General features: G+C 32.9%; 1 protein-coding gene across 2 annotated transcripts in view; it reads left to right on the forward strand.

The window, feature by feature from the left end:
- Window positions 1–26,842, forward strand: part of LOC132700724 (protein timeless homolog) — a 277,802-nt gene that overhangs the window by 4,293 nt on the left and 246,667 nt on the right. For both annotated transcript variants that reach the window (XM_060668230.1, XM_060668231.1), the window contains exons 3-8: window positions 609–740; window positions 3,884–4,143; window positions 7,273–7,423; window positions 7,486–7,718; window positions 15,096–15,520; window positions 22,372–22,522. In XM_060668230.1, coding sequence (XP_060524213.1) covers window positions 609–740; window positions 3,884–4,143; window positions 7,273–7,423; window positions 7,486–7,718; window positions 15,096–15,520; window positions 22,372–22,522 — 1,352 coding nt within the window. The remainder of the gene's footprint in view (window positions 1–608; window positions 741–3,883; window positions 4,144–7,272; window positions 7,424–7,485; window positions 7,719–15,095; window positions 15,521–22,371; window positions 22,523–26,842) is intronic.

A 26,842-nucleotide genomic window follows, 5' to 3' on the forward strand; every position in this document is an offset into this window, starting at 1 on the left:
CAGAAATAATTTTTAGGGTATTTCTGGAACAATAAAAATAAAAAACGATTTATGCCCCTATTCAGTGGCGTATCTTCCGAAAAAGGCAGTAACCGACACAAGTCTATAAAACGACGCTAGTTTTATTTTTGAATGTTCGATTTACCCTAGAAATTCGCTGAACCACGGTTTCAAAAAAACACCATGAATATGTTGCGTGTAGCAGAAATTGATAAAAATAATCAACATCTCAGGAAATCCACTTGAATTTTATTTCATTTTTGTTAGCAGCCAAAGTATAATCATTGTTATTGCATCAACCTAAATCTAAACTAAAATTAACTAACCAAAACAAATTTTTCTTTCTTTTGTCGCACTTAGACATGCGTAAGCGAATCGTAAAGATTGTCAATAGGATCAATAAAACCCTTGAGATATGCACTAATCTACAGGATATCCTGTTTGAATGCTTATTGCAAAAATGCAGGTTCTTAAAGATACATATGTTACATAGTGACAACTTTTCTTTCGAACCGTTTTTGCAAATTTTTACTCTTCTTCTGAAAGGGCCATTTTATATTTTATTATATTTTTGCTGATGTAAATTACTGTGGTTATTTTGCTTTTAGGATTATTCTGAGCGGGGCGATGAAAATAGCCTTATTATCGAGAGAATTCTTATTTTGATACGGAATGTCCTGTACGTACCGGCTGACGTAATGGAGAAAAGGCCGGACAACGACGCTAGTATCCACGATCAAGTAAGTGGATTATTGTGAATATAATAGTGGCGGATGCTTTATGAATTTGTATGAGATATAATTTTCCCTTATAACAGATCACAAGCAAACAGTAGGAATATGTATATATATATATATATATATATATATATATATATATATATATATATATATATATATATATATATATATATATATATATATATATATATATATATATATATATATATATATATATATATATATATATATATATATATATTCACGTATTGATTCACGGATGGAAAAATGTGATGACACTATATTCCGGGATATCATCCGTTCGCTCGTTGAACTCCGACTGGAATCCTGCAGACGTTTCGCCAAAATCTCACTTGGCATCTTTAATGCTCGCGCTCCGAAAACACTTCGAACACAGGAGCGCGAGCATTGAAGATGCCAAGTGAGATTTTGGCGAAACGTCTGCAGGATTCTAGTCGGAGTTCAACGAGCGAACGGATGATATCCCGGAATATAGCGTCATCATATATATATATATATATATATATATATATATATATATATATATATATATATATATATATATATATATATATATATATATATATATCACGTATTGATTCACGGATGGAAAAATGTGATGACACTATCTTCCGGGATATCATCCGTTCGCTTGTTGAACTCCGACTGGAATCCGGCAGACGTTTCGCCAAAATCTCACTTGGCATCTTCAATGCTCGCGCTCCAGTGTTCGAAGTGTTTTCGGAGGGCGAGCATTGAAGATGCCAAGTGAGATTTTGGCGAAACGTCTGCAGGATTCCAGTCGGACTTTAACAAGCGAACGGATGATATCCCGGAATATAGTGTCATCATATATATATATATATATATATATATATATATATATATATATATATATATATATATATATATATATATATATATATATATATATATATATATATATATATATATATATATCCATTCATTCCATGTTCAATTTTCGGCTGTAATTCAAACACGAAATTAAAGCCGCGCCGTTTCTAAAATCAACGTTGTTCCCGGCCAAAGAAATTTCTTTGATTTCTGCACCCATTAATCATGAAATTTAATTTGGAGTCCTATATTTGAGAAGCGGATTGAATCTTGTTTCGAGTTTCGTGGTTCTACGGATGGAAAGTGAAGAGGTGGGAGGTGGGATAACGGGGTTATTGTTTCATTCACTTTAATATCTCTCAGCGTTATTGAATTTTAAGCTAGTGTTTTTGATAACATGCAATTAATTAAAAAAAAGTGGATGTTTAAGTAGATACTTGGACAAAGGCATTCTTCGTACAAACACGTGCAGTAACACTCAAAAATGAAAAAAAACTTGTCTGTAATATATTGTTAAAATCTATTACTTTATGCTTTTACTTCCTTTCATTTGGTGACACTTATTTTTTTCTATTTTTAGTATTTATATAGTGCTCTAATTGTTATGTTGTTATTTTTGTAAAAGATTCGCTAAATCGATGTTTTTAGGGGATTTTAGTTATTTCTAGCAGAGAACGGAGCGAATTAATTTTTGTTTCATTTTTCTATAGTATATATTTTAGTATACCTGGTTCGTATACTTTAAATTATACAGATTGATGTAAGAGGTGGTGCTCTATCGCTCCAAAACATTTACAAGTATGCAGTGTTGCCGTTTGCATATAAACATGACGTGCTTAGTTTAATTGGTACCCCAAGTGTGGCGTCTGTACATTAAGCTGAGTTTTATAATTGGGCGGACTACGTACATTCGATCTTTGATTTTTTCTGGTTATGTTGGTGCGTATCTCCCTAACATTGTTCATAGTTTCAGCCAGTTTGCGCGTTTACTTTTTTTTGTGAGGCAGAAGTGTTAGACGTGCTTGGTGTGCTCGGTGATTTTATGCTGTCAAAAAATGTAAGAAAGTATGTGTGTACAATTTTGCGTAAAAAATGGAATACAGTGCTGCAAAACACTTGAAATATTATATGAAGAGAAAAAATCGCAGGAAGAACTTAAGACTGTGCAGGGTGCCTCGAGGATTGGAAAAAACGTTGACACAAGTGTATTATATATCCGAGGGGACTTATTTTGAAGGGGACAACATTAATTTTAATAAATAAATACTTTTTGATATAACTCGCACTGGGACAGAATAAACTTTACAAAACCTCATTTTCATTTAATTTTAGTTTTTTCCAACAATTTTGCACTTTTTTAATAATTTAATAAAATATAATAAAGTATGACCGCTCCCAGAAACTGTATACAAAAGTTCAACTTTCTATTCAGTTAAAGCACGGAACTATTAAGATTTCTTCAAGAGTCCAAATTCCTTAAATATCTAAGAAATTATTTTTTATTTCGACAATGGTAAGACATACGTAGGCCGAATAAAAATGTTTGTTGAGTAGAATCTAAAAGTGAATTGATATAAAGAGGGTACCATTTATAGTAAGCAAGATGATGCCAGAAGCATACTTGAAAATATTTTAGAGTGATGGAGCACTCAATCCTGTTTAATTTGAAGTAAGTTGACCTGTTTACCCGTTACCATCCATTGTGCGCCATCATTATTATAGTATCTTATTTTATATAGTTCACAAATCATTGGTGCGCTCAAGATAAAGACACATATAAGAAAAAAAAAGAATTAAATTTTATATAGTAATTATTTAACAAGTGTGTAGTTGAAAATTATTAATTATCTGTTTGTTATAAGAGGTATAAAAATAAAATTCTAAATGAAATTGGTGGTCTATTACCCCTATTACTTCACCTAGTAAGATGTTGTTTATCCCAGTCGAAATCGAGGCGGCATTTGTCGAAAAACAAATTCGACTTATCAAAAATTCCAGTTATTCTTAGAATAGTACGTATATAAACAGTTTTTTTTATTTGTAAGCAGTTTTACTAAAACGTATATGTGCATGATATGTACATGTAATAAATATTTAAATATTTCAAAATCGTCAAATGATGTAAGATTTGACTTCCTCGCAGCTCTTCATTAAAAAGGGAGAAATAAAATAGACTTACTTACATATACCAGCAACCATAACCATAAACAAAATTAGTACACATTTCATACTAGGATTTAATTATCAGTTACATTTTTTTCTATAACCGTGCCGACATTTATTATCAGGTATTGTGGGCTATACATCAATCGGGCATGCTGGATATCATCCTCTACGTAACCAGTTCATCGGTAGAACATATGTATTACTTTCACATATTGGAAATATTGTCGTTTATGATGCGCGAACAGAGGCCGTCTGATCTTGCCAGCGCAGCTCTACAGCGCAGTCAAGTAGAAAAAGTGCGCGATGAAGCCGAATTGCTGGCGATAAGGCATCGGGAAACGAGAGACAAGCAGAAAAAGGCCAAAATGTTCGCCGGCGCCAGGTACGTTACCGGAAAACGATGTCCTCAGCTTTCAGATTTTACGAAGCGTCAGCGTGAAAATGAGGGTTAATTTGTTTAATTTAAGTGTAATTGACACCTTGTTAGCCTTTCTCGAGAACGGTATTATTTTTCACGGTTTGATTGATGCCTCTAGACATAAAAAATTGATTGACGTGCGTAATGTCTTGAATAAGATCCTATCGTAAGGAAATTCGATTAATTTAATTTCGCGGCTGGTACCGCCTATTTTCCTAAAATTCGCCAATTGGTTTTTTTATTTTTTTTATAGCTAATGAATGGTTAGCCTTTTGTTGATCTTGACGTAGAGAATCTATCAAAAATATCAAAGAAACTTGAAGTCATCTATTTGGATTTATTTATATGTCTATAGAATATTAGTATAAATACAGGGTGTTTGTATTTTCGTGGATAAGTAGCAATTTTCTCATTTTAAATAGAATACCACGTATATTGAGTAATTTTTTTATAAATTCTCGAGACATTTCGTATATAATATCTTATACCTAAGTTGTTTCGCTTCTGATATATTTTTAATTTTATCTCAAAAGTGAAGTTTGTAGCTTGTGTTATGCCGGGCGCGCACAGTGGATGGCCTACTGCCAAACGGATCCAGGGATTTATTTTACATAATACACCGTGAAGTAAGAGGTGGTACTCTACATTCTAAAAGATTCCACATAAACATGGCAAAAGTCTTGATGGCGCCTTCTGCATTTCTTTCTATTTTTAGCTTCGACACAGCAAATAAAGTAGATTTTGTTCAGGTTTCCCTATACCTGTGTCTTACACTTTCAACTGACACTGATACCTTAAACCTTAAAAGTTTCGTGCTTTTATTAAACGAAAAGCAGAACTTTTCCAGACAGCTCCTGGAAACGCTCAGGCATTCTTTCTTGGCAAACCGCTTGAAACGGAACATGCAGATCAACAATAAGATTTTTTACTGGAGTTCTAGAAACACTTTTTATTGAGTTTTTTTTTTAAATAGCAGTACCTGTAAATTCTTTCATTTTCGAATTTTAGACCGTATACCTCTCTTTCACCATCTTTGTAATATAAATTAAATCTCATAATTTTTCCGTGATATCAATCAGTATTGAACCATTCAAAGAAAATTTTGCACGGAAACAGAGCGAAGTTCGTAAAACTTCATTTTCATTTATTTTTAATTTCTATCTCCCTATTTCGCCCTTTCTCGACATTCGCTTTAATTATGATAATCTAATAAATTTATGACAGCACCTTTTAAATTGTTAACCTGGCCACAATGAAGGCTTCGGAACTTGACAGAAAGGAATCTCCTGTATATGTGCGAAACATTCTTCGAAGTGAGGATGTTTAATGTTGATGTAAGATAAAAATCATGAAACGATAATTTATTTCAAAGACGGTACGGGAAAACTTGAACAAAATTGGGCACTTCTTTCATATAATTCGAAATTAAAGGAATATGCAACGTAATAAATAACAATAAAACTTGTTTTTAGAATTCCAGTACAACCTGTATGGCATGGCGGCAAAGATTTAATTAAAATACGTAAATATCAAGATTTTTTCAAGGATCCAATTGCTTAAAAATCTAGGAAATTATTTTTTATTTCGGTAATGATATGCATAGTATGGTACATCTGTAATAGAGAAATCTACTTGATTTCATGAATTGAATCTAAAAATCAAATGATCTACAGGTAGTGCTAGTTAAACATGTCAAATTAAATTATAATTTTATATTTTTGAATTTTTCAAAGAAACGTCCGCAGGCCACTGTAATACTATTTACAAATCTTCTAGATTCGTTCAGTTAACTGAAACTGAAAGTTACCAACCGACGTAGGAGGAATTTTATCATATTTCGCATTTTAAAAAGGGCTAACTTTTTGGCGATATTGAAAAAATTGTGGATTTCGGAATTTTAGGATTAAAACAATTGAGTACTACAGAAATGTCAGTATTTGACAATATTTGACGTTATGGCCACCTAACTTAGACATTTTGTTAGTTAGTGGTTATTTTAATAGAAATAAACGATGTCAGTTGTATACACTAATTAATGGAGGCAATAGTCAATCAAACAAATTAAAAAGTTTATTATTTTCAACATTCAGAAGAAATATATAAAAACATGAGATTTTTTTAAAAATGTAAATTTTTTCTGATATTTAATATTAGACATTTTTTAGAGTTTTTTTTGGTATTTGTTATATTAATAATTATTATTAAACAAATAACATTTTTTGTGGTAATACATAATTAAGGGATGATTTATAAGATTTATAATAAAGTTATCAAGGAACAGTAAATTGGTAGGTGCCATTTGTTTAGCAGTTGATCACTTTTTTCCGTCTGGTTTTGCCGTTTTCTTCTCGGCCAATTAACAGCCGTTTGGTCCGTTTACAATTGAATAACGTTTTATTGCTATTTCGAAATCTTCAGCTTTTTGAAATAGGAAACCTAATCCATTCACCATTTTTTTATTCGCTAAATATAATAACATTATAAAAATAGGGTTTCTTCATTAAAAAAAAAACTTTTAACTATTTTTTCGTATTTTTTCTTCTTAGACCTGCAAATGTCACATTCGACATAAAATTTAGAAGACGTTAAGACTATATAAAATATGTTTAGGCAGTTCCAGAGAATTAGAAATGCCTTAATTTAATTTACCAATGTAATATTTTCAAAGCACAACTTTTGTCTTTTTTGATATTTTTTGCAGATTGTATTTTCCTATAATAATAAATGGACCACCCCGATTCTATTCCGAAATTTACCTTTTCTAATCGGATATGTAGTTTAATTCAGTGATTGTAATTCTATTTGCGTTTAAACGTAGAAATGCCGAAATAAATTGACTCAAAAACTTAGCGTATAATTTTAAAATTACCTCGGAAGTTTCGAGTAGAGTTTTCGCTTTGAAATTTACTATTATAAAATAATTTTATATTCGTCGCCGGTAATTCGGAAAGCGAAATTATATAGAAAACTGAGAGATTTTTTTCTTCTGTAATTGGTACGGGATTAATCATTAGTTTCCTCGCATTAATCAGAAGTAATTGAAAGTTTTGAAGCAAATAAATAATATGACACAACTCTATTTTATTGTTGCAGACATTCGAGATTCGGAGGCACCTATGTGGTGAAGTCGATGAAGTCGATCGGTGAGAACGAACTTATTTACCACAAGCCGTTGAAGAAATTGGACGAGTTAACCTTCGATGATGACAAGCGCAAATTGAAAACACCAAAAAATCGACAACCGGTAAGCCAAACTTTCGTAGATGGAGGTATTTTTCGCGTCTCATTTTGTCACTGCCTTTCTAGATTATAGCCTGCACATCAGAAAGGCGCAGCGCTTTCAGCATACGACTTTTCCTGAAAGAGTTTTGCGTTGAATTTTTGAACGGCTCATACAACACTATGATGTATCACGTGAAGGACAATTTGGTGCGTGCTAGGGGACGTGTCCAAAGCAATGATTGCTCTTACTATTTTTGGGCCATGCGGTTTTTTATGGAGTTCAACCGCCACTACAAATTCGAAGTGAAATTGATCAGGTAGGTAAGATTTATATTCCGCGGAGTAGCAATATTATACCGCTACGCACACAGACGATATTTTTTAATTGAAACTAATAACTACGTAACACCTACCCCCATCACTATCCGGTTCAAAAATCATTGGTTTATAGGGTCGTAAAACTATCTCAACGCGAATCACTGACCTCAGAATTAAAACACTAATCATCTGCTTTCTCTGAAATAATTTCCGCAGATATTAGGGTTCCATTGCAAAATATACCTCACCACCATGTCCCAAAGAAAATGAGTCCGAAAGCAACCCCACACTTGCCAGTGTGGTCCTTCATTACATTTAAATAATGTTAAAAGTTCTGTTCGAGACACAGAGTTAATAGTATTCCATGCATTTGCGGTAAAGAATACATTGATGCGACAAGACGAAAAATATCAACTTGGCTGAAATAACATGGAAGAGCCTTAGACTGAGACCAATAAAGTCATCAGCAGTTGCTGAACATAATCATTAAATCTTATTCGACCAAACTAAAATTATTGCATTTAATCAACGCTTCTACCAAAAAAAAATCCGAAAATTTATAAAAATATCTGTTAAGGGTCGAATAACATTTTTATGTAACTTTATAATTTTTTTCCTTTGAGTTGACCTTTTATTTTTGCGTCGTGTATACAACATCCCCACCATACTCAACCTTTGTTAAGCCGCGAAAAAAGACAGACTTGCGTTAGCGTGTGTTGTGGTCCTTACGACCCCCAAACCTCCAGGAAATACCCCTAAGAAGACCCGGCTGGGTAGACGGCGACGCGGGAAACCATCAAAGGTGAGTGATTAGCCGTTTCGGGTGTTGTATGTCCTACCGTTTTCTTGCCGCTTTTTCCCGTTTAAGTTTTGAAGGTGATTTGCAACCACCTTCCCCCAACCCTTTACCATATCCAAACAACCAAACAATCTTAACCGACTGACCAATATGGGAATATTCATTTTCATCCTCTTCAAAAAGTATATAACAGAGGAACATAATTACAGAATATAATTCAAGGAAGCCAATGGTAAAACGTCAGTTAGTTCTATTGGTCAACAACCAACGCAGGAGGAATCCAGAAGATTTGTAAATAGTGTTAAGTGTGGAAGTTTTTTTGAAAAAAGAAAATTAATATTTATTTTCTCTTCTAAAGTCGGTGTGGTGTTTTAGATATTGTTCATTTTGTTGTTTGTGTTCTTTTTATGCCACCATGCGCGTGAAACTTTTCACATTATAATTTTTTCATTGAACCAATTATGCCTCATCCCTTGATCGAATCACTTAAAATCTGAGGAAGCGAATCGAGGGCAATCGTCAGGAATTATGTGCGAAGGCCCGATAATTTGCTAGCAATAATAACGTCAATCAATTTGGGCGGCAGCACTTTCCTTTCGCGTCGATCAACGATAGTTGCCTCAATTCCTAGGAACAATGCAGCACTATCCGGTTTATATTGGATCCGAAATAATAAATAAATTCCCGCTCCCCGAATCATATTAAACTAGATGGAAGCGCATTTAAATTTTAAAACAGTCATTCCCTGGCGTGACGTTTCGACGAGCAAAAATCCGAACGCGCGGCGACATATGTTCTATCGCGGCACTTGCCATACAAAAATACTTTTAAAAATCTCGCATATGAAAGTCCGCTTATGCGAAGAAAATGGAATATTGGGTAAACACGCTTTAATAAACGTTTCCACTGCGAGACACTGGATAGTCAACTGACAGCTTGTCGTTAGTCCAGGGTCGCGCGTAACTCATTAACGTGGGGTTAATCACTGGGGTCTTTTAGTGTACAAGAAGAAAAATTCCAAGGCATATTAAATGTCGAACTCAGCAAGTGTTTAAATAGCATCGACATTAAATCCAGAGCGCTTCGTGGGACCACTAACTGCACACACCATGTATACTTGTCAATTTCATCGGTCACTTAAACATTCTATGTATCATCTATATCACGACGACATCAATTTGTATACGTCCTGTGATGAAAGTAACATCAACGTGCCAATTATTAAATACTGACGCAAAGTAGTCTGTTGTAGTTTTTGGAATTGATATTCAGGTTGAAAAGGTAAAAGATATTTTAACAAAATTTGACCACTTGTCATTGCAATTTTCAGATTATTAGGATAGTTCTTTGCAACTTTTTGTCCCCGTGAAGTTAACTTAATTACAAATTAAGTTAACTTAATTACAAATTTCTGGAAAACATTCAAAAAGTTAACTTAATTACAAATTAAGTTAACTTAATTACAAATTTCTGGAAAACATTCAAAAAGTATATTGGGAAAATTATGTTCCCTAAGTGAGTATTATTATTTGATTTGATAATTTGGTGTTTTTAAAAAAAAAGCTTTGCCTTTTTATTGCTGACATGTTTTAATTTTGGTTAGTCTCGTCATACTTTTTCCACGAATTAATTATAGTTAAATTGTTAGTTGTGTTAAGGAAGCAGTTTTAGTTAGTTTGCTAGTGGCATTTATTTAAAATTCAAAATTAGTTTTTGTTTTTTTCTTTCCTTTCACGTGTTTTATTTATGTAATAATTGTTTATGATGTCACTAAATCATTGTGATTTGGAAATGTTTAAGGTATTTTTTTCAAAAAACATATTTTTTCAATGATTTATCTGTCATTCAATATTTAATTATAATATAATGTAATTATAATGTAAATATGATTGGAAATTAGCAGCTGATGCTTCGAATCTTCTGTGGTATATCTCGACATTAACATAAAGTAACATAATTGATGGATTTTCCGACATACATCCGAGCACGCACTAATATTGAAATGAGAATAAACATCGGCCAATCGCTTTGCCGAACATGCGACGCTCCAAAATGCTAACAACAGAAAAATTGAGACAGCTGAAACGACATTTGCGAAGTAAAAGCCTTCCATAAGCCAAACTTTAATCTCGGGATCGCTTGGAGGGAAACTGCTCGCATTATCGTTTTCGATTTGAAAATACACTTTGGCACAAAGGCGTCGCCCGCAGTATCTTTAACGGCACATGTAGCATTTGCTTCAGTTTAATGTACGCTCAAAATCTGGTATTAATAGAGCGCATTTGTTTGAAATGCTCTCAATAACTTATTGATTTCATTGGTTATAATTGAAAATAAATGGGAAAATTTTCCTGGTCGCTGGTTCACCTCTATGACCACAAATTAATAATGTGTAATTTTAAATAAATAATTTTAATTTAATTAATAACTATAAATATTCAACGATTTGTATTTTTAAATAAATAATTAACATAATTATAATAATAAATAAGTAAATGATAATAATAATAATAATAATAATAATAATAACAACAATAATAATAATAATAATAATAATAATAATAATAATAATAAATTAACAATTTTACAGAAACTAAGGTTAAGTTTAAGACATATATTCAAGGATTGAAGAATTGTACTGTATTTTTCCGATTAAATTTTGGTGTTTATTCTGTGTTGTGGTATATTCATACTTAACAGTGTGAATCCTAGAGTGATTTTTCCAAGAAAAGTTATTACTAATATATGCCGCAAATCCCAGCTATAGATTGTTGAATTTCTAAGAAAAAACTAACTACGTAGTTATTTTTTGGAACTTAAAAATTAAGAGGTTAACGACATATTACTATGTTCTTTTCAAAACACTCAATGATTCACATTACCTGCCACACTGTTGCACTATTAAATATCAAATAGACTTTTTTTTTCACCTTATAGTTTAACATTAAAAATTTTGGCTAGTTTTTTTTTAGTTTGGTCTAGCAAAAAGTGATATTCCTTTTTTTTTTCGTTTTTCGTGCTTTTCTCTAATATATACGTTTTAAAAATTGCATTCAAATAATATTACTAAGACATCGATGTTGTTAAAATTATGAATGGTAAATTCGATCATCCACTCAAAAAAAAAAACAAATTCTGCACTTATATCAGATTACATCGTGTTTGTTAAATATGATTTATTGATCGAAATTGCACATGACGACTCTCTTTTTTTAAATTTTGAGATTGAGTTTAGAGACTAGTTTTGTCTCGACCTGGTGGTCTCACAGTACCACAAAGATAGAAAAGAAAAGACATGTATAAAATGTCCTTTTGTTATAATATTGTCCAATTTTACTATCGATAGAAATGATAAAGCTTTATATTTGTATTGTTTTTTGTAATTGTTATTAAACTTTAATTGTCTACAATATGCGTAAAACTACCCGCCGTATTTGCTGTGTTACTCTGTTGTTAGCCACAGGGTGGGTCAAAACGAATGGGTCAGCATATTCTTCCAATCGTCCAATTGTCTTGTTGGCTTCTTCAGAGCTTGACTGAAACTGACTCGCATTTTACTCTGTACTTACTTTTATATTGTTTGAGGGGGCGGAGCTAAATGAGGAGCACAAACACCGTCTCGGTTGACTGATTTCCATATTGGTGACAGGTAGAGACCTGAGTCGCGGTTAAGATTGATAGGTTGCTTTCGTTTGGTAGAAGAATTGATTACTTGCAAAAATTTTAGTTTTATTGAATAACATTTTATGTCCGGTTTCGTGATTGTATTCGGCAATTTCTGATGAGTTTATTTGTCTTAGTCTTAATGCTCTTTCATGTTCTTTGAGCCTAGTTGATATTTTTCGTTCAGTCTCTCCAATGTATCCTTTGCCGCATATGCATGGAATGCTGTAAACTCCTGATATGTGGTCAGTGATGTTTTGAATATAAGGAAGAACGAATAGTGGCAAGTGTGGGATTGCTTTCGATTTCATTGCTATTGGAAGGTTGTGGTGAAGTGTATTTTGTGATGGAATGCTTAATATCCTTAATGTGGAAATTATTAGGGAGAAGAGCAGAGGTAAGGTGTTTTAATTCTGGGTTCAATGACTCGGGCTGAGATAGTTTTACGGCTCTGTAAACAAGAGAGTTGATAACCGATGAATTTTGGGCCGGATGGTGATGTGACAATGCAAGGTATCGGTCTGTGTGCGTAGGTTTTCTGGAAACACAATGACAATATCTAAGAATGGCAGGTCATTAGTTTCTATTTCAATGGTAAAACGTATGTTAGGGTGTATAGAGTTTAAATATTTAAGAAAATCTACTAGGGATTCCTGACCATGAGGCCAAATAACAAAAGTATCATCGACGTAGCGTTTCCATAATTTTGGTTTTAGACGGAAGGTGTCGAGAGCTTTCTCCACAAAGGCTTCCATAAATATATTCGTGATGACTGATGATATATTAGATGTACCACTTGTCTAAAAATCTCTTGACATCCTCGATCCGTCAAAGACAAAATTTAATTTGATTTGCAAGCAGTTTACAGCATTCCATGCAAAAATATCAAGTTGGCTCTAAGAACATGAAAAAGCATTAAGACTCATCAGCAGTTCTCGAACACAATCACGAAACCGGACATAAAATTTTATTCGATAAAACTAAAATTCTTGCATGTAATCAATTCTTCTACCAACGAAAAATCCACGAGACATAGAAACCTATAAGCAACCTAACAATCTTAACCGCGACTCACCAATATAGGAATCAGTCATCCGAGTCATTAGCTCCGCTCCCCTCAAACAATATAAAAGCAGGTACAGAGTAAAATGCGAGCCAGTTTCAATCAAACTCTGAGGAAGCCAACAGGATGATTGGCGAAATGTTAGCTAGTTCAATTCAACAAAAACCGACGCAGGAGGGATCCAAAAGTTTTATAAAAAATATAACAGTAGCCTACCGAAGTTTCGTTGAAAAATTGACGTAATCAGTTTTACAATACTATGTAGATTGCGCCACTTGCACACACTTTTTTGCAAAAATACCATTACATTTTTTTGGTATATTCTCAATTTCGAATAGTTTGTTAGATATAATTGCAATCAAATTAATTTTTATGTAATTAACTAACTTAATAATTATTACAAAAACAAAAACTTTTAACGCTTGTTTTACAAAATGGATTTTTAATTGGGAACTCATTAACAGCTGCCGACTTTTGAGTCAGAGTTCTTCATGTCTATTTAATGGGTCTCTATTTACTACTTATTTAATATAGCCCCAAAAACAAAAATCCATTGGATTAAAATCCAAACTGCGTGCCGACCATTCAAGAAACGAATTTCTGACAATCCAGCGGTCATAAATATTACGAAAAAACTTCCTGTCTCGATGGTATCTGTGATGGAGCATCTCCAAATACCGCCAATTTGAAAACCTATTATCTCTGGGTGTATTTAACGGAAATTGCGGAACGATAAATGAACACAAATAGTAACTTTCAAAAATAACGTAACTGTCATGATTTTCTATGCCTCCTAATATTTCAATTGAACCAAAACCTACTTTAATTTTATTAGGTGAAAACCTTACTAAAAAGTAAGACAGCTTATCGAGTAGTATACTTTTCTTTGAAATTAAAATATCTGGTAACAAATTAATAATTTCCAGGAATTGTAATACTTTTTACATTTGCGGTAAAACATATTTCACAAAAAACGCATTAGATATCTTGAAAACGGCTTAAAGAACAGATGTTCAACAATACTTTTTTTGTTTAGAATGTACCAGAAAGTGACTGTCTTATCAGAAATTATTCGACGAATTCGACGATATGAAAAAATAAAGTGATTTTTGTAAACAAGTATATGCAGGCAACGCCACCTAGAAGTTAACGCACAACTTAATACACCATCTAATTTCTCATTCCCGAAAACCTTCGCATGCCTATATTATTAAAATTGTTAACATAAGTAATAAAAAACAAACAAAAAAAATTACTTTTATCACCCCGTATCTCCGTAAGGGTTCACTTTAGGACATCATTTTCTTTGCCGGTATTCTATGGTCCATTGGAATTGATAAATCTTGTACATTTTGCAGGCTTATAGCAATTAAGGCATAAATAATAACAATAATAACTTGCAGAAGTTTTTTTTATTTAAAATTTTAAACTAATTTAGTAGACGAGAAGTCTGTAACTTACTCCTCAGACACACAGAGTGACACAAACGGTTTTTCGCAATTTCAAAGATCTTAAGCTCGTATTAAAATATTGGCTATTTTTGTCATTATGGTAAATTACAAAAAATATCACTTTATGTTTAGAAATATGCTTGACAAAATTTACTTGGACTGTGAAGGTCCGATTCTCGTTAAATAAATTGGCAACATTCTCGCTCTAGTGATGTTCTTATCGACCCGTTATCAAAATTAGTCTGTGAAGTTGACTCTGTTTTGACGGGTTTTAATCCCTCACACCCTACGTATGAAAATTTTGGAAAAATTTAAAAAATAAGTAAAATTTCTATGGTTCGTGTTTTTCCTGCTTTGCTTACTGCATATTACTAATCGCCCTATAAATTTTCCCTTTCAGTGAAACTATGTCAGTGCAAACCTTCCACTACGTACAGCAACAAAGCGAACAATTCTACGATTTAATAGCGAGCGACAAGAAGCGGCTGAAATTGTGGTCGAAGCGACTTCACGTGGCTCTCCTGGCTTACCGGGAGCTATTTTTGACCCTAGCCGCGATGGATAAATCGACCGAGAAAAGCGTTCAAGATTCATCAAAGGTCATAAAGAATAACATCTTCTATATTCTGGAATATAGGGAATTTATATTGGCCCTGTTGGTCAATTTTGACGAAACCAAAATGTCCGACCAGTACCTGAAGGACTTGATCGAGACGCAGCACATTTTCCTGAAAATGCTGGAGAACTTCTGCGGCAAAGACGGAACCTTTATTGTTCAACAGAAAGCAAGGAAAGCCAAAAACAAGACGAAAAAACAAATCAAACGTGAGTTTAGATTTTTATTACTTGTTTATTTTATTCGAAATCGGGCCAATTCCGGTAAAAGCACGAATCTTATACCTCGCGTTCAGATTGATTTATCAAAATTTATCGTCGGCGTGGCATCTGGAAAACCCAATTAGTTTTAAACCATTCCGCTGTTACGAAATTGGAAAATAGACCTGGTTCCAGAGAAGCAGTCAGGTTTTAGTTAATGTTTTTGACTTGTAATTTATCGGGACTTGCATTTTACTTAGCCTAGCCGAACGGAATTGGAATTGTCACGTTTTAGAAATCGATTCCTGAAATTGGGGAGAGAAAACGTCCGCGGGACGTGCCCAACTGAAAGGACGCATATTATCATCCGGTTGGTGGCGACAGTTACTAGTCCACCCAAAGGGTTATTTATTACTATTTACTATTATATATATATATATATATATATATATATATATATATATATATATATATATATATATATATATATATATATATATATATATATATATAATGGACTGAACTAAAAAAATTATTGAAAATTATTAAAATCTGTTTTATTGACTGATTTATATATATTTGAACTATTATTTTTTTTTAATCATTTGGAACTTTTCGTTTTAGAAAGATCAGATTTATATGTACCAGAGTATTAATAATATGCAAGTCTTGCACCAATGTTATCATATCCCGGAGAACTGTTATTTTTTTGGGATGCTATCAGCTCAAAATAATCATTAATGTAGTTTGTGATTGTTTTTTATTTTCAAGTTGGTTCTATATATTTTATACATTTCGAGAAGCATCCTATGGTTTTTGGGGCATTTTTTAATATGTCCTTCTTCAGTTGATCACGATGTTTTATAGAGGTTATAACACCATTTGTGACGCAAAGTTTGGGTTTAACATGAAGTTTTGTTCTAGATTTGACATGTTTCGCTAAAAATTTGCAGGCTGTTTGATTCATTTTTCGGAATGACCGAGTTCCAATAATGTTAACCGTAGGTGTTTAAATTTTATCTGTCCAAAATAACTTATGGTCTCTGCAATGGGCTGTGGTTTATCTCGTTTTTTTACTAATTTGTAAATAAATAGGTAGCGATCCGTTGTGTTGTTTATAATAATTATAAAATAAGATTTTGGATCGTTTTTCATTTTTACTAAAAGAAGCTTCTTTCTCTCTCTTTATTAAATGAACCATTTTAGTTTTCTTTTTAAATATTCAAATTTCTCTTTCTTTACTGAATACACTTTTCGTTTTCTTTATAAACAAGTATTTGCACATCCAACCTCTTAAACGGCAACAGAAAAAATGGATTACAAAACAAACGGTTTCTATAAAGCACTTAACAGATTTGACAGCCATTTCGGTGGGGGAGAGCGAATTCGAATCCGCGAAACTCAAATTGAAAGTCGAAACTTGGTCGTAGCAGTTCGGCAGAATTACCTTGGTCCGTTCAAATTCTTATGAAAATTAATGGAAATGCCGTCCCCCTCTTTTTTATATCGCAACGGGGCCAAAACTTGATGATTTCCGACGTGGCAAAAGTTTTTACGGGACGCTTTCCAAAATTGGCCAACAATGTCCCTTATTAGTAAAGATGATAGCAATCAGGGACCTTTTTTTCTCACAATAACGAGGGAGTCGCATGTTGCGAGATAATTTTAAATTACCTTGGATTATACGGCTCGGGCAGCGGGAGAAAATCATTTTTTCACTTTTCGTTTTCGGAGTAAAATGATATACCTAATGCGATTAGGATTCCGGTAGAGAATTATTTAGACCGTTTCAAATTTCGAGGGCTCAGTTGCTGAGGTCAACCATCAGAACATATTGGGTTGTAATTCCCATCATTCTCATAAATACATGTTAAATTATACCTGTGCGTGCTTCCAAACTGATTCCCGTCCAAACCATAAACGAACCACTTCAACGTGGAAGTCTTTCATCAATTTAACCTGGGGCATATTTTTCTGCGGATCTCCTCCATACTCTCCGACGTCCATCTGACCCAGTGAGGTAAAAACGGGATTCATCGGAAAACAGTACCTTGCTCCATTCGTAATCATTTCCAGTCTAAGTGAATTTGGGCAAAAGTTCAATGCCGTCGGTGGAATGGCGGCCCTGTGACTCCTTCGACAAGACAATCCATTGGCTTTCTTCTAACAGTACATTCGCTAACATTAACATTTCTAACCTCTTGAAATTGATTTCGAAGCCAAAAATCGATCATCACTTTGGTTGGTGATCCTTTTTTGATCGGATCCTGGTCATAGCGTTTGTACAGCACATAGACTCCTACTAACAATTGTTGCAGTTTCCCGTTTTCCTCGACCATCTTGTATTAATGCTAAAATTCTAGCCAGAACGATAGGACGTAAAGGCATTATTGCCTGTTAAATAAGCATCTATCTAAAATACACCAGACAATCATAAGTTTTATAGAAATAAATGAACATTATACTGGAAAGAATTTTTAATTAGGTCGAACTTACGTTATTTCATAAAAAGTCGAAACTACAACAGATTACAAATATCTCCATCCGTTTTTGTAGGAAAGCCTACTAGATCGACGATTCCAAATTATTTAAAATTTCTTGAGTGACCTAGATTTTTTGCTCGCCAGTGTAAGTTTTGGCTTAATGATTTTTTGCTTACCATTCTATAAGGTTGATTATAGGATACCTTTTCTCATAATCTGGTGAAATTATCAAAAGGAATCATTTATACTTAAAAAATATTAAATTATTATATGTAAAGGTGTATTTTCGTGTACAAGTAGCAACTTTCTTATTTTATATGGAATACCCTGTATATGAAATATATTTTTGAATTCTTCGGAACTTTTTAGACATATTTCCTTCCGTTTCTTGTGTATGCCTTTGTATATGAGGTTGATTTTCCCATTATGGTTTGTATTAATATGTTCAGAAATAAAATAGAAAGTATGAAAGGTATTTGAAAAAGGTTTCTAAATATTAACAGAAAAACATTTTTTCATTGTAAAAATGATATTTTCTATTAAAATATATAATTTTATATATTTATAATATTATAATTAATTATAAAAAAAATTATTGTTCATTTAATACACTATTTCTTGTAGGTTTTTCTCCATATGGATATTTTTCAGGAAACGATAAAGTTTGTTCCATTTTTAGACATGAAAAAAATTTAAAAACTTATGTGTTAGTAGCTATAAGTTTATAAAAAATTGTCGACGAAGAATGTGGTAGGAGCCATTTCTTTCGTTCTTTAGTATATATAACAAAGGTTTTCGGTGTTAGAAATTAATAGACATGTTTAGGCCCGCAAATGTCAGTTTTGACAGTTCTTCCATTCTTATATTCAAAATATGCCAGAAATGTTTAAATTGTTATATACAAAACATGTTAAAAACGTTTCGGGGATTAAAAAAGTTCGTAATATACAAGCAGTATTCTATATAAAATAAAAAAGTTATAACTTGTTCGCGAACATAGTCATACTTGTATATATAATATTTTTAAGTTAAATTCGAAAACAACTTTTGTCGTTAAGTTTTTTTAAATTCTGTATTACTAAAGTGCACCAGACCCATGCAGATACTGCAAACCATCACAATAAATAATCAGAAATACAATTATGTTACTATTGTCAAGTTATAACATAAACCTTGCTTTATTAAATCTTATAATGTAACAATTTGGTTAAGCCTCTCGCGATCAGTTGATGAACTGTTCTGATTTAGTTCTACAGACCGCCGTCGTTGGTTGCAATTGCTTCCCAGCGCTGCGCTCCAACTCGGAGGTTCAACGTAGACTCAGAGTTAGACTAGTTATTTAACTAATTAATTTCGGTATCGTTAATCTAAATATAACCGTTTTTCGCTTATTAATATTATTATATGAATTAACATGAACTGACCAAATTGTTATTCCTAATTGCAAAACAAGTTTTCCCAATACCTTAATTGTTAACTACTAACAACTTTGAGGTCAGCTTATCCTCCTTTGCTTACCTTTTGAGGAAATTGCATTTGCTTTGACTGCTCGATTTTCATAAATCGTAATAAAATTATAAATTTAGTCTGAGCAAAGGTGCAGTTAGTTCATAGCATGACATCTTTATCTAGTTCATAACTGAATGTAGTAAATTGACACAGGAATTTTGTTTATCAGTTTGGAATCCTTGTCAAAAGCCAAGTCAAGGTCAATTTTTTTTAGCTAAGACATACGGATCATTTTTGATTACGTCACTATACGTGACGTAACTGCGCAACTGCTCTTTTCATTAACTTTTTCTTTTCGGATTCATGCATGAGCTTAGTATACACTCACTGAATCTAATTATTGGTGCGTTTTGGGTACTGCCGTACTATAATTTGTGCAATCAAAACATCGCGTTTTCACCAAATACAAAAAAATATATGTACAAATTTAAAGCAATTTTTTTTATTAACAATAAAACTTTTGTGGACGAGTTAAAAAAACAGTATCACATAAACCAAATGTTGCAAATGAACAACTACAACGAATAAATGTATCGTCGTCTCTCTTCTTGCTTGGGATATTAATATTATCAAATATCGAAGTCTAATAGCCTCATAACCTTATACGGGGTATTATAACTGTCAGAAACTTTTCCAAGGGGCGATTCGGTCGACACAAAATGTGTAGTTTAATATAACGTCGTGGCGAATAACTTTTCCAAAATATTGATTGGGATATGCGAGGCTGATCCGCAAAGAGCCTTATAACGGTCCACGAATGAGGGAAATCCGTAATACCCTCGACACGAACGGATTTAAGCATCAAGTTTTCTTTTTTCTGCGTGCGCCTCTGCTAACTGAGATAAAGTGCATTTCGGGCCGGAGAAAAACAACGATATTTTCTGGATAAAATCAGAAAGTTTTGTCTAAGCTTTTTTGTTCTGAAATTGACGACATTGATTATGACGTGATATGGATTTCTAAAAATATATTTTCTCTATTTTTTACCGCCATCTGCTTGAGCAAGACCGTATTTCTACTATCTTGTAATTGTATCTTATGATTGTATAAAGAAAATTAGTGAAATACACAGTAAATTCTAATAACTTTTTTAGTGGAGATATAGAAAAGAAATATATTATTGCAAAAAGAAAGATTATTGAAACACCCGCAGTAAATTCTAATGACTGCTTTATTGGGAATTGATGCCCTTTCGTATAATTCAATCTTTTTGACAGACAATTTACGAATTTAAGATGGTTTTGAAGACCAACAACTTATTTTAAGTGAACCAAAAGTGGTGTGACAATGGTATTAAATTTCAGGTTTCCAAATTGGTCCTTTCATTGAGTTATCCTTTTAATTAGCTTTTCCTCTGATTAAAATATCGTTATGAATAAAAAATTTTATAAGACGTTTCATTCCAATTTGCCAGACAAATAATATTATGTTTCACCATAACTAGCCTAGACTAACAGAGGCCATTTTCTTCTGACGATTGAACTTAGCAAACGGTAGAAGTTATTAGTTATTAGTTGGCAGTTTTGGTTCGAGGTATATGCTATTTGAAACTTTGACAATGGGAACTTATTTAAACTTGGTTTAATACAACAAATTCAGTAATTCAATTTTTTTTTTGGGAAATGTGCTTGGAAACGTCCATTAGTGGTTTTAATTTGGGCTGTTTATGATATGAGAAAGTTTTATGTATGATATTTTACAGGATCCCGGAGTTAACGCCCATGCACTTTTTCTTACGAAGGTTTTTGAGAAACAAAAGTGTTAAGATTAATATTGAGGAGGTGAATGACATTCACCTCAGTTTTAGATATTGTCAATTATAAAATTGGTATTTTGAACGTTTATTGAAGAAAGACTATTAAGGTGAATTATTTTGTCTAATTAAAATGGAGTGGCTGTTTTAAAAATAGGCGATTACATCATACCTCAAATTTGAGATACGCAGCATAACATTTTCTTATATCAAAAAGAGCGCGATTTAACATAATAATCGACTTGTCTGAGCATGTTTCTTTGGATTTATTGTATTTATTCCATGTTAGAGATTCGCAACTGTATTTTGCAAATATTGCGCTGTGTGTCCAATAATGACTGCATTAGAATTTCAATTGGAAGACTAAATTTTTGTTATTGGTTCTTATTTTACACCAAATCCAGCCATTTTTGCCAACGTAAAAAAATCTTAATATCAATTTTTTGGCCCTTAATTCGTATGTTAATACTAAACTTACACAAAAAGAAAATTTGTATGAACACATGAATTTTTGGTGCTCTGAATCATTTATTAGGATGCTGTGATTTGATATTACTACGTTGCTATTGATTTCAAGTTATGAAATAAATTTCTGTTGACTATCCTGAGGTTCCTATCTATTTCAAAAACCAAGATTCAACAACGCAGACGCAAGCTCGAAAACTTTTCCAAATTGCATGATCCTGAGATTCAAGCTTGCGTATTTAGGCACGATCTTTAAAACTACAAACTTAGAGACCTGTAAACCGTCCTGTCTATCTAACAACAATCCACAAGTAAATTTCCTTGTTTAGCGACGTTTTATTAGTTCAAGTAGTTTTCGAAGCACCCAAGGCTGCATTATCCGAAACTCCGACCTCAAGTTATGTAATGCCCGCATCCTTTCCCGATTGTTTGCCGCATTCGGATGCGGTAAGCACCATTTTGAGTGTTTGCATAAGATTAAGCTGCATCTTAGCATGTTTTGCACGGAGCAGCAAATTCAACGGTTTTGTTCTCCGTTAATAGGGTTGATCTAGATTTTTTGACAAACCATAATCCAAATAAAATTAAAATTGCCAGGACAAATAAAATATTCCGTGGTAATTGCTAATCGCATCGTGTTTCTTCTTCAGCTAATCAACGAGTTGCGGAAGAACTAAATTTGGATGGGAAGTGGGACGAAGTTGGTCCTCAATTATCCTGCGTCCTGGAAACGGTAACTGAATTTCCCACCGACGTAGTTCCGTTTGACGCTGCTTCCGATACCCCCATAGATGATCAAAAGTGAGTCGTGGTATTTGTTTCTCTTCAACTGTTTAATTTACTTTTCTATACTTTTGGTAAATTAATTTCTGTTAGGAGTGTCGAGACCACCAAAATGTCTACTCAGATATCTTAACCAACCTACATTAAAGCGCATTTTTTTAGATATGAGTATTAATAAATTAATTAATTAATAAAATCCTAAGATATCCTTAGTTTTAGGCTATATATACTTAAGATACTACAGATTTATTTAGGGATTCATCATCTTGATTTTAGATAAGAAAAACATTTGAATTTTCAATGAAACTTTCACACATACTATTTACAAAACTGCTGGGTTCAACAACGGACGCAGGAGGAATCCAGAAATTTCGCAAATAGAAAAAATTTGATTATTTAAACTGAAGTTCCAAGAATCGCCATTTTGATTCCATAAAAATTTAACATTGCAGGCGATAATTGAAAAATGTGTGGAGAACAAATTTCACAAAAATATTTACTTCAATTTAGGGTTTTGAAATTTTTACTTGTCAGTTTTCGATCATTTCTTGACTCAAGCGCTTAAATATCATCTAAAATCTGATTTTTCAATCAATAATGAAATAATACCATCAACAAACATTTATTTTTTTGTTTTCCAATTTAGTAGTAAAGTTCAGCTTTTTCGCCTCTCGATAATTTCAAATCTTTGCTCCCCTTAATGGAGAATCCTAGTTTTATATTTTCAGTAGTGACGCAGGTACGGTTTTCTAAAAGAAGAACACTATGAAGAACGACATATTTAAAAGAAATTAACAAAATTAATTAGATTGTTACACAAAAACATTTTCTACGCCAATAAGGCTAAGTAGCGAAGAACTAAATAAATGTCTTTAATTGAAGATAATAGCCACAATAATATGTTATTTTGTAATAATAAGAAGGCATTTTTATCTGTGCTGAAAAATTTGGAACCAGTGGTATAAGATTTTAGCGCAAGTAATATTTGTTGTTGGGTGGCCATTGTTGTAGTAACAGGTTTACCCGCCAGTGTGAAATTTATGTCTCCAAAAATATTTTTTACAATTTTTTTTAAATAAAATAAGTCGGAAAAGAGTAACGGTGATCTTTTTTTTGACACTTTATATTTAGATCACTAAAAACCTTATTACTATAGAATTAAATGCTCTAAAATGTGAAGTCTAGGAATTGAATTTTCCAAAGAAACTTCCACAGGCTACTGTAATACTTTTTAGAAGACTAGAAGACTTCTGGATTCCTCCTGCGTCGGTTTATCCTGAGTCGAAATTGCCGAACACACTCATGAAACCGGACATACAATTTTATCCGATAAAACTAAAATTCTGGCATGTAATCAGTTCTACTACCAACGAAAACTCCGTATAGAAATCTATAAACAACCCAACAATCTTAACCGCAACTCAGGTCTCTACCTGTCACCAATTTAGGAATCAGTCATCCGAGACGGTGTTTATGCCCCTCATTTAGCTCCGCCCCCCCCCTGAAACAAGATATAATCAGGTACAAATTAAGATGCGAGCCAGTTTCAGTCAAGCTCTGATGAAGCCCACAGGATGATTGGCGAAACGTCAGCAATTCCGATTCAGCAAAAACCGACGCAGGAGGAATCCAGAAGTTTTGTAAAAAGTATTCTAGGAATTGAAGTTTACCTCTGCTTTTAGTAGCAGTTAACTTAACCAACAATAAACTTGATAGATTGAGTGTTTATCCATTAATATGAATTTAAAAAACAAACATTAAAAAAAGTTTGAGTTTAACTTAAGGACTTAAGGTTTCTAACCATAACTAGGAAACACAACCAAACCTCCGGCGCGTTAATACTCTGCAAGGGTTCGGTAGATGTTGGTTCTGACTAAAAGCAGAACAAGAATTCTTATCAATACAGTCGCCAACAATCTGTTTTTGTTGAGTCCAACTACCTAACGTTTCCCAATCATCCTGTTCGCTTCATCAGAGCTTGACTAATCTTATAGAAATTTATAAGCAACATAAGAATCTTAACCATGACTCAGGTCTCTACCTGTCACCAGTCATCCGAGCTCTGAAGAATCCAATAGGTTGTGTGGCGAAACGTTAGCTAGTTCCAGTCAACAAAACCGACGTAAGAGGACTCCAGAAGTTTTATAAAAAGCATCTTATTTAAGTTTATTTTATTTCTCAACGAAATATTCGCATCCAGTTATCTATTCAAGGAATGCATGTTTACTACACCCCTTAAAAAGAAGAAGTCAATACTTTGATAACTATAGATTCATAAGCCCAAGAATTCACGGTTCAAAACTTGGTTTTTAGAAATGCACTGGTCACCGACGAGGTTCTCTTTCATTCCACAGTAATTACACAGCGAATTGTGATGCTATAAAACTAAAAATGGAATTGTTTGCATATACAACAAATGAAGAAGCTCAACTCCTGAATAAAAACCAAATATCGTTAACCTTTAAAGCTTGTAATACTTCGTTCACATCACCAGACGTCCAAAATATTTACACAACGCACACTTGAGAGGAGTAGAGTAGAGTAGAGTAGAATAGACATTTATTCACTAAAACCAATATAACAAAGGAAAGCTACCATTGCCTATACTCATCAATATGTCTAATTATTTTTAAAAATTGTAAAAATAAAAATGTTATACAAAATAAACAAATAAAAAATGTTACGTGAAAAGACTAACTAATAAAGAGCCAAAGTCTGTCACAGAATACAAACTTTGTTTTATTTTTATCTATCGATCGTAAGATTATAAATAAGGTTATAAAAATATTTATTGTCATTAATGATCTTAAATGATTTTAACTTTCTTTTGGTCTAAGTCTTTAATTTCAGCACTATGTGTGTCCGGAATGAGAAGGTGATTTTTTCTAGCAATAGGTTTTTTTAACTAAAAATGTATTTTATTTCCTGTCAAGTTTGAAAGTTGTCTTAATTTTTAAGTATATAAATTAGTAGTTTAAATAGTAAATAAATATCTGCCAACCTGACAAAGATTCGGCTTGAGTCTACTGCTGTTCCCCGAACTTATGATATTGCAAGAAATTGCCGAGTGTAATGAGTAGTATATATTTAGTGCTACTAATAAACGCAGAGGTGGCGGAGTCTTATTGACCAATTGACCAACGCTTTACTCCATGTAAGATAAATATTGACACAGGTGAACCTCGGGTGATGAGGGCGAGTTTTAGTGTTTCACACTTTCAATTTTGGTAATTCACGTGTCTCCAGCTGCGAATAAAGTCACTTTAGCAAAAGCTTTTTGATTATATTCTATCTTTAGTGATTTTGTATGGCGAGAATTTATGTATTTTGCTCGATTTCAACATATCTGCACACTCCTATTTCCTAGACACTGGTACCGAAAATCAATGTGTTAGATTGCTTAGCAGCTTCCTGCACTGTTATCAACCTCTCACAGAATAAGTAATTGGTCGGAAATAGAAGCAATAAAATTTTGAACTTAATCTTGCATAACATTATCAAGGGTTTGGTAGAACGTGCGATGAATGGGTTGGTCCAGCAAGATGATCATTCTGCAATTCATTTGTCACTTGAATTTCCTCATCCCATAAATAAAAAACACAACTTTCCTGTGTCGCTGGTAATAATTTTAATTTTAAAATAGCTAAATTTGTTCACATGTACGATATGTTTTTAAACTTGGATTCGTCATTTCTTTCCCAAGAATAGGATCGTGAGTGTGCGTGTTCTCTATTTTATGACAAACTGTATGAAATTAACATATGTGTTCCTCGTTTTGGAAAGTCAGTTAATAAAAAGTATCCTCCCGGGCTTAATTCAAATATAATATAATTAATTAAATATAAGAAATAAATCCGGATGTCACAAAAAGTTCAAGGTTCAAGAATTACAAAATTTTAAAAGTATGCGGCGAATCATAAAATCTGAAACCAGGGACTCGTATAAAAACTATTGAAAATTGAATATGCCGCTAAAAAAGATCCTAAAAACTTTTGGTCCTTGATTAAAAACAAAACACAAAACTCAGCTGTATCCAGTTATATGAATTTTAATGATACTGGTGTACATACTCAACTCTTTTGGACTTAGTTTTGCACAGTCATCAGAAAATATAAACAAAAAATTTCTCCGAATATGGGGTGGAAAAACTTCTCAAATTAACTAAACCTAAATTTACAGTGGATTTTGGTTAAATCGTTTGCTTACTTTTTAATCTATGTGTGAGAGACCAAGTCATTCCTGGTGCATGGAAAATCTTTGAAATTATTCCCATAGACAAACAGACTAGTAATCTCAAATCTCAAACTGTAGGTCTGTTTCCATTATCTGCAATTTCTA

The sequence above is a fragment of the Cylas formicarius genome, unplaced genomic scaffold (assembly GCF_029955315.1).
Source record: "Cylas formicarius isolate icCylForm1 unplaced genomic scaffold, icCylForm1.1 PGA_scaffold_4__25_contigs__length_36172078, whole genome shotgun sequence".
Taxonomy (NCBI): domain Eukaryota; kingdom Metazoa; phylum Arthropoda; class Insecta; order Coleoptera; family Brentidae; genus Cylas; species Cylas formicarius.